Here is an 18,826-nt window from a genome sequence, read left to right as displayed (position 1 = left end):
CTTTCTTTGTCTTGACTAGATGTTCTAATTTTTAATCTACCAATTCCCATGGATATCTTCACTATCCTCACCTACCACCTCATGAGCGTCCTCATGCCACGTATCATTCTCCACAACATCAGCTATCTTCAGCAGTACCCTACATCCTTATCTCCTCCAACTCTCTGCTTTCTGCAAGGATCTCTCGCTCCTATTTTCCCTTGTCTATACATCCCTCCCGGCACACATCTCCGCAAGTGGCAGAAGTGCCTTACCCGCCCATTCACCTCCTCCTTCACCTTCATCCAGGGCCCCACCAATCCTTCCAGATGAAACAACACCTCATCTGTGAATCTGTTGGAGTCGTCTGCATTGCTGAGACCTGACATAGCTTGGGATACTGCTTTGTCAGATACCTCCGCTCCATCTGCAAAACTCAGAATTTCCCGGTGGTCAAACATTTTAGTTCCCATCCATATTCTTGTCTCACATGTCTGTCCATGGCCTCCTACGATGAGGCAGATCTCACACTGGAGGAGCAACACCTCACATTCCATCTAGGTAGCCTCCAACTTAAAGGCATGAGCATCGATTTCTCCAACCTCCAGTAATTTTTTCACCCCTTCCCTCTTCAATTCTTCATTCTGGCCTCTCACCTCTTCTCAATTGTCTATCACTTCCCCCGGTGGCCCTCCTCATTCCCTTTCTTCACTCTCCTCTCTTACATTATTTCTTCTCCAGCCCTTTACCTTTTCCACCTCTCACCTCCCAACTCCTTGCTTCATCCTCCTCCCCCAAACACCTGGCTTCACCTATCACCTTCTGGCTTGTACTCTTTTGCCTTTTGCTACCTTCTGATTCTGGCTTCTTTCCCCTTCCTTTCCAGTTCTGATGAAGGGTCTCAGCCCAAGACATTGACTGTTTATTCATTTCCATAGATGTGGCCTGAACTGCTGAGTTCCTCCAGCATTGTGTGTGTGTGTTGCTGCAGGTGTTACACATTGCTTGTCAACCATGGTTCCTGAAGCTCTTCTCCCTGCTTCAACAAGGCAAACCTATCCAGAAACCCATACAAACAACCTCCACATTTCCATTGTGCATTCCTGAGTACATCGTTTCCCAATTTACACTCCCAAGTTCCTGCCTAATGAATATAATTCACCCACTCCCAACTAAATACTTTCCCACGCTCTCTGGTTTTATCCCTGTCCGAGGCTATGGTAAAGGTCAAGGAGTTGTGGTCACTGTCTGTGAAATGCCCATCCATTGAGAGATCTGTCACCTGACCAGGTTGATTGCTGAACACCAGATCCTATATGACCTCTCCTCTGGACAGCCTGTCTACATCATGGGTCAGGAATCCTTCCTGGACGCACGTAACAAATTCCACCCCATCTGAACCTTTCGCACTAGGGAGGTGCCAATCAATGCTAGGGATGTTGATATAACCCTTGACAACAGCTGTTATTTTTGCACTTTTTCAAAATCTGCTCCTAGCATCTCAGTTATATTTTGGGGCAGGGGTGGGAGAGGGGAACACTACAGAATACTCCCAATAGAGTGAGTGCTCCCTTCCCATTTCTGACATCCACCCACTCAGACTCAGTAGATGCTCCCACCATGATGCTCTCCCTTTCTGCAGCTTTGAAACTATCCCAGATGAGCAATGTTACTCTATTTACCTCCCTCCCTGTCCCTTTTGAAATATCTAAACCCCAGAACATTCAGTAGCCATTCCAGCCTTTTGTTAGCCAAACCTCTGTAATGCCCACAATGTCAGAGTTCCATATAGTGACCCCCTGCATTCATCACCCTTGTTGTGATACTTCCAGCAAAATAAACACATTTCGACCCATCCAACATGACTACAGTTGTGCTTTATCCACTATCTATCCTTCCTCACAGTCTCTTTATGCATTCATTTACAGTCACATCAATTGCCCCATATACAGGTCATACTTTCCCCAGAAGAGATCCCAGTGATACACGAATATGAAACCCTGTTCCCTGCACCAATACTTCAGCCATACAGTCAACTGCAAATCATTCTGTCCTTACACTCACTGGCACATCCAGAGATTACTACCCTTGAATTCTCACTTTTCAACTTCTTGCCTAGCTCTCCACATTCTCACTTCAAGACCTCCACTCTTTTCCTACCTAAGTCATTGGTACCAGTGTGTACCACAAATTCTGGCTGCTCACCTTCTTCCTTAAGAATGCTGTTGTCCTGATCTGTGACATCCCTGACACTGACACTTGGGAGGCAGCATAGGCTGGGAGTCTCTTTTACATCCACAGAATCTCCTGTCCGTTCTCCTGTTATATTCCCTATTATCTCCACTCTCCTCTTTTCCTTCCTTCCCTTCTGAGCCACAGAGCCAGACTCAGTACCATAGACCTGGTCGCTGCACCAAGAACCTTATAGGTCTTACTCCCCAACAGTATCGAGAGCGGTATACTTGCTATTGAGGTTAACGGCCACAGGGTACTCTGCACTGATTACTCCCATTCTCTTCCCTAACAATCTCCCTGCTACCTGGCTCCTGCAACTTGCATGTGACACCCTCCAGGCAGCACCAATCACCTCCTCAGCCTCCCAGATGAGCCGAAGGTCATCCAAGCTCGGCACCCTAACACGGTCTGCAGGAAGCTGCACTTCTCCCAAATACAGCAATCAGAGGGGCCAGACGTCACCCTGATCTCCCACATCTTACATAAGGAGTTTATCACTGGCCTGGGATGCATTCTCACTACACTAGCTAGGCACTAATTAAAGAAAAAGAAACTTGACAGAAACTTCAATGTAGCCTCTGCCTCTCCTTGACAAAATAACTTGAGCCAAAGGCTCAGTTCCCCACACTAACTCCGTTGCAATAAGCAAATTTTAGAGTTAATACAAAAAAAATACACTCTCAACTACGCGAGAACATAGAACAAAAGGCCAGATAAAAGCGATACCCACACAACCTAAGCATCCTGACTGGCTGTGTCATCACCTGGTATGGGAACTGTACTACCCTCTGTCACAGGGCACTGCAGGGAGTGGTGCGGACAGCCCAGGAAATCTGTGGATGTGAACTTCCCTCCATTCCGGACATTTACAGCAGCAGGTGCATAAAAGGGACCCGGAGCATCACTAGGGACACCAGCCACCCCAACCACAAGCTGTTCCAGCTGCTTCTGTCTGGCAAACGGTACCACAGCATTAAGGCCAGAACCAACAGTCTCTGGGACAGCTTCTTTCACCAGGCCATCGGATTTATCAATACACATTGATCTGATTGCATAGCTGACTGTACTTTGTATCTGACTGTATATACATGTATACAAAACAATTCTGTATACAATCTTAGTGTTTGGGCAATATCCTCCCACACTTCCCTTCCTAATTGCTTGTACACAGCGACGGAGACGCAACATGAAGATTTTTACTCCCTGATATTATGGGGTGGAAGTAAGAAATAAAATCTTAAAAATTCTTTTTCTTTAATTAGTGCCTATGATGCACATTTATAACATGTTGAGTGTGCAGCTACTAATGTGTGTGGGATTCAGGGCTTTATAAACAGGCGGACAAAAACAAGTTAATAAATATTGAACCTTAGGCAACAGTAAGGCTCTGCTAACTTTAGAAATCAGGCAAAAGTTCAGATGGATTGGAGAAAATTTTAGTTGCTAGGATAAGGGATTTACACCCAGAAAGCTGGAAATGTTCTCCTTGGAATTAAAACTTCTAGGTGTACAAGATCAAGCACAAACTTTGTGACCATTTTACAGAACACCGACTTTCAGTCCACAGTGGACATTCCATGCTCCCCCGCTGTCAACCATCTCAATTCCCCTTCCCAATCCCACACTGGCTGCTCCATGCTTCTTCTCTTCTGCCCGGATGAAGCTCAACGCAGGATGGAGGAGCATCATCTTAAATACTGCCTGGCTAATCTACAACTCAATATGAATACTGTATTTTCCAATTTTAGTTAATGACCCATCATTTTCCCTCTCTACCACCCCCACCCACATTTCTCCTTTTGATCCAACAGTTCCCCTCCCACTGCTCTATCTACCAACTTCACAGTTTCTTCCCCCCAAACCTCCTGGTCATCTCCCATGAGCGGCTGTCTTCATCTTCACAGTTCCTCCCTCCACCTTGCTCCATCTGTTGCTTTCTTCTTCCACTTTATTCATCTGCCTCCATCTACCATCCACCTGCCACAGTCTTCCACCTTCAGTCCCACTCACCTGCCGTATCTGGCAATATCTTCCTGTCATCTTACACTCCTCCTCAGTCCACCAAACACCTCCAAGTCCTTACTTGTCACTCCCCATCTCCCCTCGATGCAGGCCACCTCACTTCTCCATTCTCAGTTCAGATGCACGGGGGGGTTCAGCGGAAAACATCAACTATTCCTTTCCTCCTGATAATGCTGCTCCACCTGCTGAGTTCTTCCAACAGGTTGGGCATTGTACAAAATCGTGACAGGTTCAAATAAAGGGAAGCTGTTCCCATCAGGTATTTTGGGGAATGTAGATTTGAAGCGACAGAGAAAAGACAAGTCAGGGCATGGGGTGGGCAGAAGGAAGCAAGGTTACAAGACAAATTTGAGCAATAAGGTTTTTTGTAAAGACAAAGTTATTGTGACAATACATTTGTGTCTACAGTGGGAGATGAAAGCAGGTCAATCAGGGCTTTTAAAATTGATTTGAAAAGAATAACTTGCAGGGTAATGAAACTGATGGATTTCTCTGCATATGTATGATTTGGATAACCTCTTTCTGTTTTATAATGATCCTATAGTTCAGGAAATCCCAACCTTTTCCATGCCAAGGACCCCTACCATTAAACAAGAGGTTTGTGGACTCCAAGACAGGGAGCCCTGTTATAGTTGTACCACCTCTTGAAAACCATTTGGTTGGGCCCTGTTTTATGCTCTTAGAATCCCACTAGATGTCTACTTCCCCCACTAGCAATATCCTCATATTTGTGATGTGAAAGGATATGCAAAAATTAAACATCAGATGGTAAATCGACAATCAAGTTCACAAGTACAGCTTCTTAATTCAGCCTTAAGTCAGAAGTCTATTTATACCACACATTATTATATATAAATGCATTTATTACAGAGAAAATTATCAAAATAACTCCAAAAATTGTATGCAATACATTCCTGGGATTAATTTATGCTAGTGTCAAACCACAAAAGTTAAAATTCAGAAAGTTAACATTTAAAATTGAAAAGGATCAAAAGATGTATGAAACTTAAGACTTTTTATTATAGTATTTTATGATTCTTTGCAGTGTTTAGACTAATTACACCGATTAGAACAGAGATTATTACATCCATGCATCCATGCACTCAATGTCATAAATAAGATAAAATACAGATAGAAACGTGCATCTGAAACAAGAATTAATCAGTTCTGGAACCTTTCAAATATACTACAGGAACAACTTATGTTTCCTTTCTTGGCTTAACCTAACGCCTGCTGAATCTGATTGAGGAAGATAATATTTTCCATAGTTCACCCGTTTCTTGGTCAATGCATCAAACCACTTTACTCTTCTAAATTCAATGTGGCATTATTTTTTGTACAAAGTGAAATTGGAATTTAAAGAATTGCCTTCTTCTTTGGTGCACAAGTTCAAACTACTGCATGTCCACGTCCACGGCCTCTGAAAGTTCTGCTGTTAGGTGCAGTCATCTGACAATTAAGCAAGTTAACAGGAGTTAACTTGACAGCAATGTCCAGGCTTCTCCAATATTGCTAGAAAATGCAAGGTCCATATTGGTGAAATAAACTGAGCAAGAGTGGGTCCTGAGTTGCGGTTATATCTCACTTTTGCATGCTTCGTCAAAGAATTAATTTCTGATTGATTATTTTTCTGTTTATTTCTGCCAACGCCACTGAAAATACAAAAGCTCTTTCATCTGAAAGAGTGGCATACACATCAACTTCTTTTTCTTGCCTTTCTGTAAAGCAAAAAGGAGAGAGCTATGATGAACCAGTTCCAAAAAGTGCAGTCTCCCCAAGGTCAAAAGCTTACACATCAACTTTATCACTTAACCCCACAGTCTCCCAAAGAAATGATTCAGAATCACATGAAGAACCACACATCTCAGAGCTCATTGCATTTCCTTTCATAACCACCGTGGGACCAAAGGTTGTCGATGGAGAATTCAAAAATTGTGGGAACTTGCAAAGAAATACCCATTTGAAATAATCTCCCCGATTTTAATACGTGGATATTTTTAAAAAAAGAGAAAATATACGATTTGCATGTGGTTAGAATTGTACATTTTCGTGGCATTATTCGAAGAAAAACAATACTTTGTTGCAACATTGCACAATCTTAGGGTTCACTGAACTATTCATACCAGTGGAATTCTGGTTTTGTTTAATAATGTTTTCCTTACATTTAAGCTACAAAGCTATTGAACGTACCCTGGAATCTTTAGAAGAATGGCTAACACATGGCAATATGAGAACTAGATCCTTTCTATTCTATATGCATTCTTGTCCATTTTACTGACCGGCTGAAATCCCGAACCCCCAAAGAAATTCAACGTTTTAAATCTGAAAACACGAGAGTGCTGTGTTACACATAGGCCAAAAGGGCAAAGGTTATTTTTATAAAATGTAACCTTTTTGTTGCCCACTTGTTAACCACTTCACTGGTTGGATCAACATTCAAGAATAAGGAAAATGTAATCTCTAGCTAGCTGATAATTACCTGATTAATAAAAGATATGCCTCAAGATGGAAACAAAAATTATCAACCAAGGTTATCACTCTGATTTAGTTTTATTTTGCAGCAAAATACAAGTTTGTGGACACATGAAGGTGATCACTTGCTCCAATACCTCTTGCCTTCTATTTCTCATTACTAGCGCTCAGTTTCTGTGTGCATGTTGCAGATGAAACGAGCCACTTCAAGAAAGGAGAATGGTTAAACAAAAGCAAAAATAAAGTGCTATTCACAAAACGCAGATGCACTATTGGTAAAAATATACTGAATGACAATTCGAAGAATATTACGATTCCTCCGTTAGTGCTGGTTTTCTGCATGAGAGTAGGGAGAGCCCAGCTTGAACCCATTTCCCTCGCTAACCGCGATTGGCAATGAATTTAAAAAAGCGTGAAACTTCAATCCCAGCCCTCACCATCGAGTCAGAGCCACTCCAGTATTTTACCTTTATCGTCATCGTGCTTTTTGCTTGGGCCAGTTTTTGGACGCCCTCGCCGCCGTCGAATCTGCTCGGAATGGCTCTCTGACCTAGAGCGCTTCCTGTTTTCCAAATCTTTGGTTAGAGGAGAATTGGCTTTCTCTCGACGTGCTCTCTCTGTTCTCCGTCTCTTAGCTGCCGACTTGTTGTCTATCCACAAAATAAGAGCTTGTTATTCCTATAAGGCATATAAATCAAGTCTATGATCACATTCCACTCAAGTGGTACACAAAAGGAAACAGCCCATCATGAATAAATAACCCAAAGTCTTTCCCAAACCCAAAGTGTCCTGTTAATGTCAATCTGAAACCCATGCCCATACTTTGGAAATGCAACTAAACTGGGGTTGATTTTTGTTTCAAAGTAGATGTGATTAAAACAAAATTCCCCCAGGAGTTCAAGTGCAGATTTGGAATAGAAGTTCACTCGCTATCATCTTGTAATAACAAAGAAGAAAATTTGTGAAGACAGGAGGAATGATTATTTAAACTCTGTTGGGTTTTTTTGGAATCTTTACCTTTTGTCAAATTTAAAACAGTAAGCACCATCTTCCCTTGTTGAATGACTTATATTTAGTGGAGGTTTTTCATTAAAATGATTTTAAAACATTGTCTGTATAAATGAAAATTTCAAAGCTCAATTCCTGCTCCCTCTCCTAAATCTAATCACAGACAAATTCTTGGTGGCACAACCTTTACAAACCTGTCAAGTTGGAAGAGACTCTGCAGATGTAGCACACACTTCAGTAACACACACAAAATTATGGAGGAGCTCAGCAGATCAGGTAGAATCTTTGGAAGAGAATAAACAGTCGAGGGAAAACAGTTTATTCACATAAATGATGTGATAAATGTTAATAAATAAAGTTTATTCCCCTCCAAAGATGCTGCCTGAATTGTTGAGTTCCTCGTGCATGTCCATCAAGATCAAATTTTCGTATAGAAAATACTGAACACTAACACTGCTTGGAGCTTGTAATTGCATGTCAGCTTCCATTACACATGTGCATGCAAAAACTGAAAGAAACCCTTATCTTTCAAATACAATTAATAATAATTGCAAATCTGGTCCAAATATACAATATCCTCTAACCTCATTTCACTTCAAGAGAACCAAGTCATGAATCGTGTGCCACATCTTACAGGCTCACAAAAAAAAATCTCCAAAAAGGCAAAAGACACACAAGAACACAAGGATCTTAAAGCATTTCAATCTATAATAAAATATTTCCATAAGGAATAAGCACATTTGTATTGTCATGTGAAAGGATGTTAGAGAGCATAGTGAAAATAGAAAACCAGCATTAGACCAGAGGAAATTACAAAACATTGTTTTGGCTCACTGACCATAACTAATTAAGTTCAGTTTGAATTTATGGTTTCTTGTCATCATCCTGAGTAATACAAATAGTAAATATTGTGTAGAACCAATAGCCTGTGCATGCAACAAATGGAACGGTGAATATAATTTTCTGAACATTGCCTGGTGGAAACTACAAATTAGCTGGTAAACACTGGCATCTGATTTGGTAATACTTTACCACCATCCAAATGCTATGTCAATGGTCTCCTGCTGAATCTCAATATAGAACAAATTACTGATTGTTGTGCTACTGAAACAAAGACATCATAGGTTTACAGAATTGGGCAGCATCATATCAGGTCGTTCGGCCCATCCGGTCTATGTGGACCATCATGCTTATCTATATCAATCCCACTTGCCAGTATGCCTTGCTTATTCAAGAACCTGTCCAGAGGTCTTTGCCACCTCCTCCTGGGAGCTCATACCAGATACCAACTCATCTTTGTGCAAGGAAAAGATTTACTTCTCAGATCCCTTCAAAACCTCCTCCCTCTCACCCCAAACCTACAGTTTTAAACACCACTACCATGTGCTGGTTACCATCCCTATCTATACTTTATATAATTTTATGTTCCAGTATCACATCATCCCTCAACCTCCCTTCTGCAAGAAAAAACATATCCAAACTATCCAATCCCTCCATACAAGGCAAACCCTCCAACCCAGATGCAAGCTCTCTAATCCAAGACTGACAAATCACATCCATTTACATAATTTTGATTCTAATTATGAAGTTTGGAAATTATCAAATTTTGAAACAATCCTCATTTATTTTCTGATCAGATCTCAACTATGAGTTATAGCAACTTTGGCGGTAGAATAGCAGATTTGCTTATCATGTTTCATCGTTTACAGACTCATAAGGAATTAGAAATTCTTTCAATCCATCACCATAAAATGCAAGTGTCCAGACATAGTGTAAAGAGAAAATCTTAGCAAGTCTATTCAAGCACGATGGTGAAATGAAAACAGTACAACTGAGCCTCCTGGCCCCTCAGCTCTACCTCACCATTGAATATGATCTAGGCTGATCTGCCCCAGGCATCAACTGTCCTAGTTTTTCATAGCCCTCAAATCCACCTCTCTTTAAACACATCCAAAGATCTAACTTCCACAAATCTCTGAAGATCAAAGGTTCAGAATCAGTTTAAATATCGCCGGCATATGTTGTGACTTCACTGCAGCAGTACAATGAAATAAACAGAGAACCACACTTTGAAGAGGAGATTTTTGAGCATTTGAGTTGGATATCTGTCCCTTATATTGCAACTATGTCTCCTCATTTAATGTCTTGACTTTCCTATCCTGTCCCATTACTATCGTTTCAGTAATATGATCCCTCAGCTGTCGGAACTCTGAAGAATACAGATCCAGCTTTTTTAGCTACTCATATGCCAGGAATAAGGTTAGCAAATCTTTTCTTAAATATTTGACCCAAAATCTGCCCCGCACTCTAGGTGTAATTCAGAAGCACCCTGCACAATTGTTACAAAACTTCCCCACTTCCAAACTCCAACCTGCTTGCAATCAAGGTCATCATGACAGTTACCTTCCTAACCACTTGCATGTTTTCTTTTGTGATTCAAATACTAGAAATGCTAGATCCCTCTGCATTCATTTGCAGTCTCCCTACATGGCCTACTTACAGTCACAAAAAAAGGATGAAAAAAGAAAAAGACTCTTATATAGCAAGTTAGATTACCTTTTTTTTCATTATTTTGTAATAGGAATAGGTGCAGTCGCTCATTGATTCTATTATGGTTATTATTCTAGAATGGATTTATTGACAATGCGCTCAAGAAAATGGATCGTAAGGTTGTATATGTTGGCAGATATGTACATTGATAATAAATTTTGATATAGCCTTCATGGTATGACTTAGCAACCCAAAAGTCATTAATTCAAATGCCAACATGGTGCACATATATAGTTCGAGAAGAATGCGAAGGCAAGAGATGAGACATTGCCAGTGCAGCAAGATACAGATGACGAGAGGAAATACCGAGAAAGTGTTAAAAATTAGAAACGCTTCAGTTGGACCAGAGGATCAAAAGGGATTTGATAGGATGTGCTCAGTGTCAAATGGGAAATGGGTAATTACAGTGGCATGCAAAAGTTTGGGTACCCCGGTCAAAATTTCTGTTACTGTGAATAGTTAAGTGAGTAGAAGATGAACTAAAGTCCAAAAGTCGTAAAGTGAAAGATGAAACATTCTTTTCAACATTTTAAGCAAGGTTAGTGTATTATTTTTGTTTGTACAGTTGTAGAGTGAAAAAAATTAAAGGAGCACCATGCAAAAGTTTAGGCACCCCAAGAGATTTGAGCTATCAGATAACTTTTACCAAGGTCTCAGACCTTAATTAGATTGTTAGGGCTATGGCTTGTTCACAGTCATGATTAGGAAAGGCCAGGTGATGCAAATTTCAAAGCTTTATAAATACCCTGACTCCTCAAACCTTGTCCCAACAATCAGCAGCCATGGGCTCCTCTAAGCAGCTGCCTAGCACTCTGAAAATTAAAATAAATGATGCCCACAAAGCAGAAGGCTATAAGAAGATAGCAAAGCGTTTCCAGGTAGCTGTTTCCTCAGTTCGTAATGTAATTAAGAAATGGCAGTTAACGGGAACGGTGGAGGTCAAGTTGAGGTCTGGAAAACCAAGAAAACTTTCCGAGAGAACTGCTCGTAGGATTGCTAGAAAGGCAAATCAAAACCCCTGTTTGACTGCAAAAGACCTTCAGGAAGATTTAGCAGACTCTGGTGTGGTGGTGCACTGTTCCACTGTGCAGCGACACCTGCACAAATATGACCTTTATGGAAGAGTCATCAGAAGAAAACCTTTCCTGTGTCCTCACCACAAAATTCAGCATCAGAAGTTTGCAAAGGATCATCTAAGCAAGCCTGATGCACTTTGGAAACAAGTCCTGTGGATTGATGAAGTTAAAATAGAACGTTTTGGTTGCAATGAGCAAAGGTATGTTTGGAGAAAAAGGGTGCAGAATTTCATGAAAAGAACACCTCTCCAACTGTTAAGCACGAGGGTGGATCAATCATGCTTTGGGGTTGTGTTGTAGCCAGTGGCACGGGGAACATTTCACTGGTAGAGGAAAGAATGAATTCAATTAAATACCAGCAAATTCTGGAAACAAACATCACACTGTCTGTAAACAAGCTGAAGATGAAAAGAGGATGGCTTCTACAACAGGATAATGAACCTAAACATACCTCAAAATCCACAATGGACTACCTCAAGAGGCGCAAGCTGAAGGTTTTGCCATGGCCCTCACAGTCCCCTGACCTAAACATCATCAAAAATCTGTGGATAGACCTCAAAAGAACAGTGCATGCAAGACGGCCCAAGAATCTCACAGAACTAGAAGCCTTTTGCAAGGAAGAATGGGTGAAAATCCCCCAAACAAGAATTGAAAGACTCTTAGCTGGCTACAGAAAGCATTTACAAGCTGTGATATTTGCCAAAGGGGGTGTTACTAAGTACTGCCAAGCAGGGTGCCCAAACTCTTGCTTCAGGCCCTTTTCCTCTTTTGTTATTTTGAAACTGTAAAAGATGGAAATAAAAAAGTAATCTTGCTTAAAATATTAAAGAAATGCGTCATCTTTAACTTGATGCATTTTGGAAATCAGGTCATCTTTTACTCACTTAGCTATTCCTAGTAACAGAAATTTTGACCGGGGTGCCCAAACTTTTGCATGCCACTGTACATTTTTTTCTCCAAGCGACTGAGTAAGAGATTTAAAGCAGCCAGGAGAATTTATTTTGCACAGAGGTTTGTGAAAGTGGAAAGCATGACAAGATCTGGCAATTGAAGACTCGGTTTATGAAAACAAGTCGCACACGTGGTTGAATGAAAGGAACATAGGATTAGATTTACTGCTGTGTGGAAAATGTATCAATACACCAAACAGCCTTTGACCAAGACAAGCACCTTCTAATTTTATTTTATTAGTCCTTAATAAGCATTTATTATAAAAATTCTTGCTGCACTAAGTAATACATGGTACAGCAGCTTTCCACTGCTACCTGTTTACTTTTTACTTGGTGCTCTATTGTACCAGCCATAAGCCAGGTCTACAGTTGGAAATGAACCTCCATTGCCACCAGGAGGAAAATTAGAATATTTACTTTCAAAGTGTTGTTGGTCAACCTTGTACACCATCTGCCTTAATTTCCATTCGTGATTAGAGAGAAGAAAGATACCGAGGAAATGAAAAGCAGTATGCTACTGAAATAGAAGAATATGCAGGCACAAACTCATGCATGTGAATAAACACATGCATGATGTTACACTTCATTATAAAGATAAAGCTATTTTTTCCCAGAAAAGGGGAAAAGCTGATTAGTGCATCTAATCTGGAACTAAAACCTACCAGAAATCATTTGCAAAGTTTGATCATTACACAACAAACTGACTTTAAAAAAAAACAAGAATTTTGTAAAAGGGAAACTATTTGAAACACTTCCACCTTGGCCGTAGAATAATATGCACATAACAAGTTTCAGACAAGTCACCATTCTTTTCACCATGAGTAATACTGGAAAAGATCCATTATTAAAAATGAGTGTACCCTCAAAGTGCATAATCAAACTTACTTCACAATTACAGTGGATTCCAGTTAATCGGACAATCGATTTATTGCGCCATCTGCTTATTTGAGACAACTCTTATAGAGCAAAAATTAATCAATAGTCAGGATTCCTGTTGTTCATTTGGGTCACTCTGCTACTTAACTGGGATAGGAGACTGTCATTCAACAGTTTCTAGCTAGCATCAGATCTGTGCACTTGTGTGGCTATTAGCTACTATGCCACACTGATAGAGAACAGTTTTTAAAATAGCGTCAGTACTTGTGTTCAAAAAGCAGTGATAGTTGGCGAGACATAAGCAGTAAGATGATTCAGAACTGTTTTGCTCACTGTAGTTTCAGGCATTTGGGCTTGGAGATTCCAGAAACAACCAGGAGTGAAAATGAAACTATTTCACTACTTCAACAAGTTAGGACCTACAAAGAATTTGAAAGTATCACAAAATATCTTGAATGTTACAATGAAAATGAAGATTTGGAAGATGCAATCATCGAAAGGATTGTATGAAGGCAGTCTACCATCTCCACTAGGCGCCTGCACTAGTTTTGTCATTTACAGTCAATCACAGGAACTTATCAGCGTGCATTGAATGAATTCCTCTGCCAATAACTATTAGGAACTAATTACACTGTCTTATTGTACTGTAGTAGTTTTGGTAGTGTTCTAATTTGTACTAGGTTTCATATAAATACATTATTTGTTACTCAGTTAAATTGTAGTTCTTTTTTTAATATATCTTTTTAACTATTTCCATTAAACTTTGTCTAATTGGGGCAGCCGCTTAATTGGGCCAAAATGTACTGGTCCCGATGTGCCCCAATTAACCAGAATCCACTGCGTATCAAAGTAAGGCACCATGGTAACCCAGCAGTTAGCGCAATGCTACTGCAGCTCGGGGTGTTTCAGAGTTCAGTTCTGGTGCCGTCTTTAAGAAGTAGGTAAGTCCTCCCCCTGGAATGGGTGGGTTTCCCCTGGGTGCTCCGTTTTCCTCCCACAGACCAAAAATACACCGGGTAGGTTAATTGGTCATTGGAACTTGTCCCGTGATTAGGTTAGGGTCAATCGGGTTTGTTGGGAGTTGCTGGGGCTACACGGCTTGAAGCACCAGAAGGGCCTATGCCATACTGTCTCGCTAAATAACTGAAAAAAAAATTCAGAGGAAAACAAATGCCTGATAAATACCACACACATGGAAACTGAGTAATTCTTCCCTGACAAGTCATTTACATAAAACCTTTAATGCAAATAATATTCAAAAGTGCTGCCAGGCAGGATAATCAGATGGAAACTGATACCAAGCCAAAACAGATAATACATTTGGTGACTAAAATCTTGGTTAAACAGAGCAGCTGGAAAGGAAAGTCTTGAGGAAAATGAGGATAGCAAAATTTAAGATGTTCAGCATGTAGATCTTCACTGGACAAAGGCATGAATTCCAATGGCAAGACAAAATGGAACTGGATTTGCAAAGGGAGTCAGTATGTGGAAGTTTGACTGGTAGATTGAAATAGCCATATACTAGAAGCTTGGAGACACAAGAGAATGCAGATACTGTGTCCCAGAGCAGCACTTTGTGCTCCTCCAAGTCAAGCAGCAGTTACAGAGTGAAATGGACAGTTGACAATTTGACAGAAAAGGTGGTAAGACAAGCGGAAGTGGACCTTTTGACGATGAGAATATCTGACTGAAAACTCAGCTTGTGGTCAAGTAACTTTTTGGGGGTTTCAGAAGGTCCAGTTCAACCCGAGCCTGTAAGTAAAAGCAGACGAATGATTGTAATGGGAGCTAAAGATGTCAGTCTTGATCTTTCCAATGTTTAATTAAAGGAAACTTTGCCTAATTCATAACTAAATTTTAGCGAATGGAATGCGGAAGAACATTGAAAAACATTGAAAAAAAAATGTACAAGCCATCCCGAGGAAAGAAATGTGTTCCACTTTTACTAACATCCATAAGTCGATTTTACCCATGTTGGAAAATACACACACACAAAAAAAAAATCACTCAATATGGTATCCATACTTCTAATGCCATCAAAAACATTTAGGTCTGATGAGAACAATTACTAAAAGTGGAGTGAGGAAACCAGACCAAATGTACATACATCATACTATCGAATTTAATAACATTATGGGAACTCAGGAGGATATCCATAATGTGGGCATTCTTAATAGCACACATGGCCTGTATGTGTCTACATGTGATTGGTATTGCTGAGGGAGCACATAGATCAGACAACAATTGGACAATGAGAAAAAAATTCTTGTGCTTTATTGGCCCTTGATGTTTAATTGATAATATATTCTTCATTATATGCTAAGTTATGCCATTACAAAACAATACAGTGAGAGAAACGACAAGAGATCAATTTACAATATTGCTTCGTTAATACAAGAAAATTAAAATGACTTTCACATTAAGTACTCATTTTAATTCACAACTAAAAATTCAAGATTTTCAACCTATACACAAAGTAAAATTGCCAGCAATACGGATACCAATTTGTATTCTAAAAATGGATTATAAATTTGTATTGCTTACTCATTTCATTTCTCCCCACTATGATTATTTTGCTCCAGCTTGGCAGATTTTATCATTATTTACCTAAATTAGGTGGCGGTGATTTTTCAGTCTGTTTAGCATTCAGCAGTCTTCTACTTATAAAAACGAATCCACAAGGACATGATTTACAGGCAACCGGAATCTGAAAAATTAAACATTTAAAATTGGATGACGTTTTTTTTCTGCCCTACGTCTCGGTAAACATTTTAACCAAAGGATATGATTAAGTTCACATATGTAAAGACTTTACTCTATAAAATATATATTTGAATTGTAAACACGCAGGCCAGCGGAAATCATTATAAATTGTAGCTCATTTTTAATATCCAGGTGGCACTTATAGGATTGCATAGTGCCGAATAAAATATTTTTAAAAATCAGAATTTCCATTGTTTGAAAGATTATACATCAGGCAAGGCAGTTTGCCAAGATTGCAGTGTTTTATATTTTCCGTTTCAACGATGAACTGACATAGCTTATGCAAATATTTTTAAGAATTGGCGTCCGTCCTACATGAAACTACTGTACAATGTCGACATAATCGAACGGCTTTAATAGCACCGAGTTAAAGCAGAAATTCACGGGCAATTCAATTTTATTATAAATGGCTGCGTGATTTGCAGCATGAACTCAAAGCTAAAAAAAGGACAAATGTGTATTTTGAAAGTACAGGCGTAAGCCCATGAATGTATTGATTGTGATTAAGCTTTTGGCAACTCGGTATCACTTCACCAGCATTCATATTTGTTAGAGCTGCCCGCAATGCATACGCCACATGACAAAGCTTAAATTCTAAATTCAAAAATATCTTAAAGTGTTTAATTTCTTCACTAAAAGTTATTTACTTCTTTGTCGAATAGGAGACTTAAAATACGGCTGCTAAATCAACGAGGAAGTAATATATAATTTTGCAAATGTGCGGTATTCGGCTGACGCCAGAACAGTTTAATCACTTTCAGATGAAAGACATTTCTGTAAGGACTGTATTCTAGTCATTAAGTCTAAATACTATCCTTTTATTGTCTTACAAACCCAGATAGAATTCGTAACTAGATCGTAGTTAAGGCAGTGGAATCTGATATCATACAATATTCCCCACGCTTAAAAGCCAACAATAATCATCCTGGATGAAATTTCAAAAATCAAAAAAAAATCATTTTTGTCAACTGCGAGGTCATACAATAACCAAAAATATCTGAGCAATGTTTTAAATATGTAACCTCAATAATATACCCTGTCAAAACCGCACAAAGAAAGACTCGATCCTTGCTGATAAACCTGAAATGAATATGAAATGCACAAATATTTATAGTCTGATATTTCCCACCTGTTGGTCACAATCTGGACAGGCTTTCGTAGCCATTTTTGTAACTTTCTTCGCCTTATTAGCAGCCATTTTCCCAGTTTTGTTGCAGTTTCTGATCCACAAGGACCGTCGGTGATAAAAAGTTCGAATGGAACTTCATTACAACTTCAGAGTAACAATGTATCCGGCTGCCATCGCCCACGAGCCCTGCAGCGACCTGCGCGCGCCCCACACTGCGGGCAAGAGCACGTAACCCCGTGCTCAGTGACACCAGGACGTAATGCCGTCCGCATGCACGGGCTCGTAACGCGACTCCTCCGCGTGCGCGCGCATTCCGCGCAGACTCCGGGAAGTATCTTGCAACTCCGGGAAGTATCTTGCAACCCCAGTTGTTTTCTTCGGGAACAAATTTCTTCTGTGATTCTTCCTTTCCTGTTGAAGGCGCTGGTTTTCTACTCAAGTTGCTCCAGAGACTAGACCTGATGCATGAACGATAAGTATCAAAACTATACTGCATCTGCTGCAAAAATCAGTGGAGAAAATAAGGCGTTGAGGATGCAGATTTAAAGCCCTTATAGTCATGGAAATGCTATGCCACGGAAGGTGCTCATCGAGCTCATAACTGCTTTTGGTGGAACTAACCAATAAACCCTACTTCTCGTACCTCAAATCCCTGTATTTTCCTCCTCATTCGAAGATTAATAGTGACCCAGATTTTGCATCACAACTGAAGCGATGGCGCTTGACGCTGAACTCAAAAGTCCTTACGAAGATCTTGCAGTTCCTATGATATGGAGATTTCATCTTTTCATGGCCGAGCCAGCCTGGCTTCTGCTGGGGGAGACATCCAAGCACGTGATAAGCTCCCAGACGACACACTAAGCAGCAAAGTCAAAGCCCACGGGATCCAAGGGCGAGGTGCATCCTACATTGGTTCGAAGGCTGGGTCAACAGTTTTTTTAAAAAGTGAGTGAAGTTCTTTAATAGCATTCTGGAGGACTCAATACCAGGTCGAATACCAATTGCGGAGTATATAAATAATTGTACCCACGTAAACATTTGATTAGGAAGTTTTCAAATAACCCGGAAATGGGTCATATGGTTCAAAATGAAGTGGGGGTGGGAACAGTAGAAACAATGAATAGACTAGTTTGATTGGCAGAAAATGGCAATTCAATTCAGTCTCAAGAGATAATATGCAGTACTCGGAGAGATGTACGAGGATGCAGACCTGGAGAAATTTATTATGAGGTAATGTTAATCAGGCAGGTAAGTATCAAAATTTGCCAATTCCCAGAAGTGCGTAATGAGAAAGTTCTTCGTAAGGTACTCCCAGAGATGCAATGTGTCATCCAGATCAGACTGTTGAACATCTCCTCACAGATTATGGATTCAAGTTCGACCAGAGACTTAGCAACACTCCCATGTATATTTCAGGAATACTGTATATTGTTGAAGGCATGATAGAGAATTAGAACATTACAGGACAGAAACAGGCCCTTCAGCCAATCTCGTCTGTGCCGATTCTGCTTAGTTCTGTCAACCCGCACCTGTAGCATAGTTCTGCATACCTTTCCTATCCACGTACCTATCCAAACTTCTCATAAACGTTATAATCAAACCTGCACCTACCACCTCCACTGGCAGCTCATTCCATACTCTTCGCCACCCTTTGAGAGAAGTTCCCCCTTAACTATTTCACCTTTCACCTTTCATCCTCAATCTATGTCTCATCTAACCCCTGAGGTAAAAAGCTTGTTGCATTTACCCTGTGTAGAATTTTGTGT

The 18,826-nt window shown here is 40.2% G+C and overlaps 2 protein-coding genes across 4 annotated transcripts in view; one reads left to right on the top strand and one right to left on the bottom strand.

Annotated features, from left to right (window-relative positions):
* Positions 1-5,078: 5,078 nt before the first annotated feature.
* c15h16orf87 (chromosome 15 C16orf87 homolog) lies at positions 5,079-18,011 on the bottom strand. Of its 2 annotated transcripts, none has more exons than XM_072279645.1 (4): positions 17,704-18,011; positions 15,776-15,875; positions 7,176-7,358; positions 5,079-5,954 (listed from the first exon to the last, which is right to left on the bottom strand). In XM_072279645.1, exons 1-4 carry the CDS (start codon positions 17,728-17,730, stop codon positions 5,836-5,838), a joined length of 429 nt encoding a protein of 142 aa, XP_072135746.1. In that variant the 5' UTR covers positions 17,731-18,011; the 3' UTR covers positions 5,079-5,835. The 2 variants fall into 2 exon arrangements, with proteins under 2 accessions (XP_072135746.1, XP_072135745.1); XM_072279644.1 differs by having other exon boundaries at positions 17,061-18,004.
* gpt2 (glutamic pyruvate transaminase (alanine aminotransferase) 2) overlaps positions 17,378-18,826 on the top strand; it is a 71,954-nt gene continuing 70,505 nt past the window's right edge. For both annotated transcript variants that reach the window (XM_072279642.1, XM_072279643.1), the window contains exon 1: positions 17,378-18,005. The gene's annotated coding sequence lies outside the window, so the exon portion shown is untranslated. The remainder of the gene's footprint in view (positions 18,006-18,826) is intronic.

This window comes from Mobula birostris, chromosome 15, assembly GCF_030028105.1.
Source record: "Mobula birostris isolate sMobBir1 chromosome 15, sMobBir1.hap1, whole genome shotgun sequence".
NCBI lineage: Eukaryota > Metazoa > Chordata > Chondrichthyes > Myliobatiformes > Myliobatidae > Mobula > Mobula birostris.
Note: the sequence above shows the minus strand (reverse complement) of the source record. Positions and strands in the feature narration are given on the sequence as shown.

What these genes read in the sequence shown, in the direction of transcription:
- c15h16orf87 (XM_072279644.1), bottom strand. Translation starts at nt 17,129, where the DNA reads ATGGCTGCTAATAAGGCGAAGAAAGTTACAAAAATGGCTACGAAAGCC. An exon ending in GTCCAGATTGTGACCAACAG is followed by an intron (nt 15,876 to 17,060) that starts GTGGGAAATATC and finishes TTAATTTTTCAG; the next exon opens with ATTCCGGTTGCCTGTAAATC. An exon ending in AAAGCACGATGACGATAAAG is followed by an intron (nt 5,955 to 7,175) that starts GTAAAATACTGG and finishes TTTGCTTTACAG; the next exon opens with AAAGGCAAGAAAAAGAAGTT.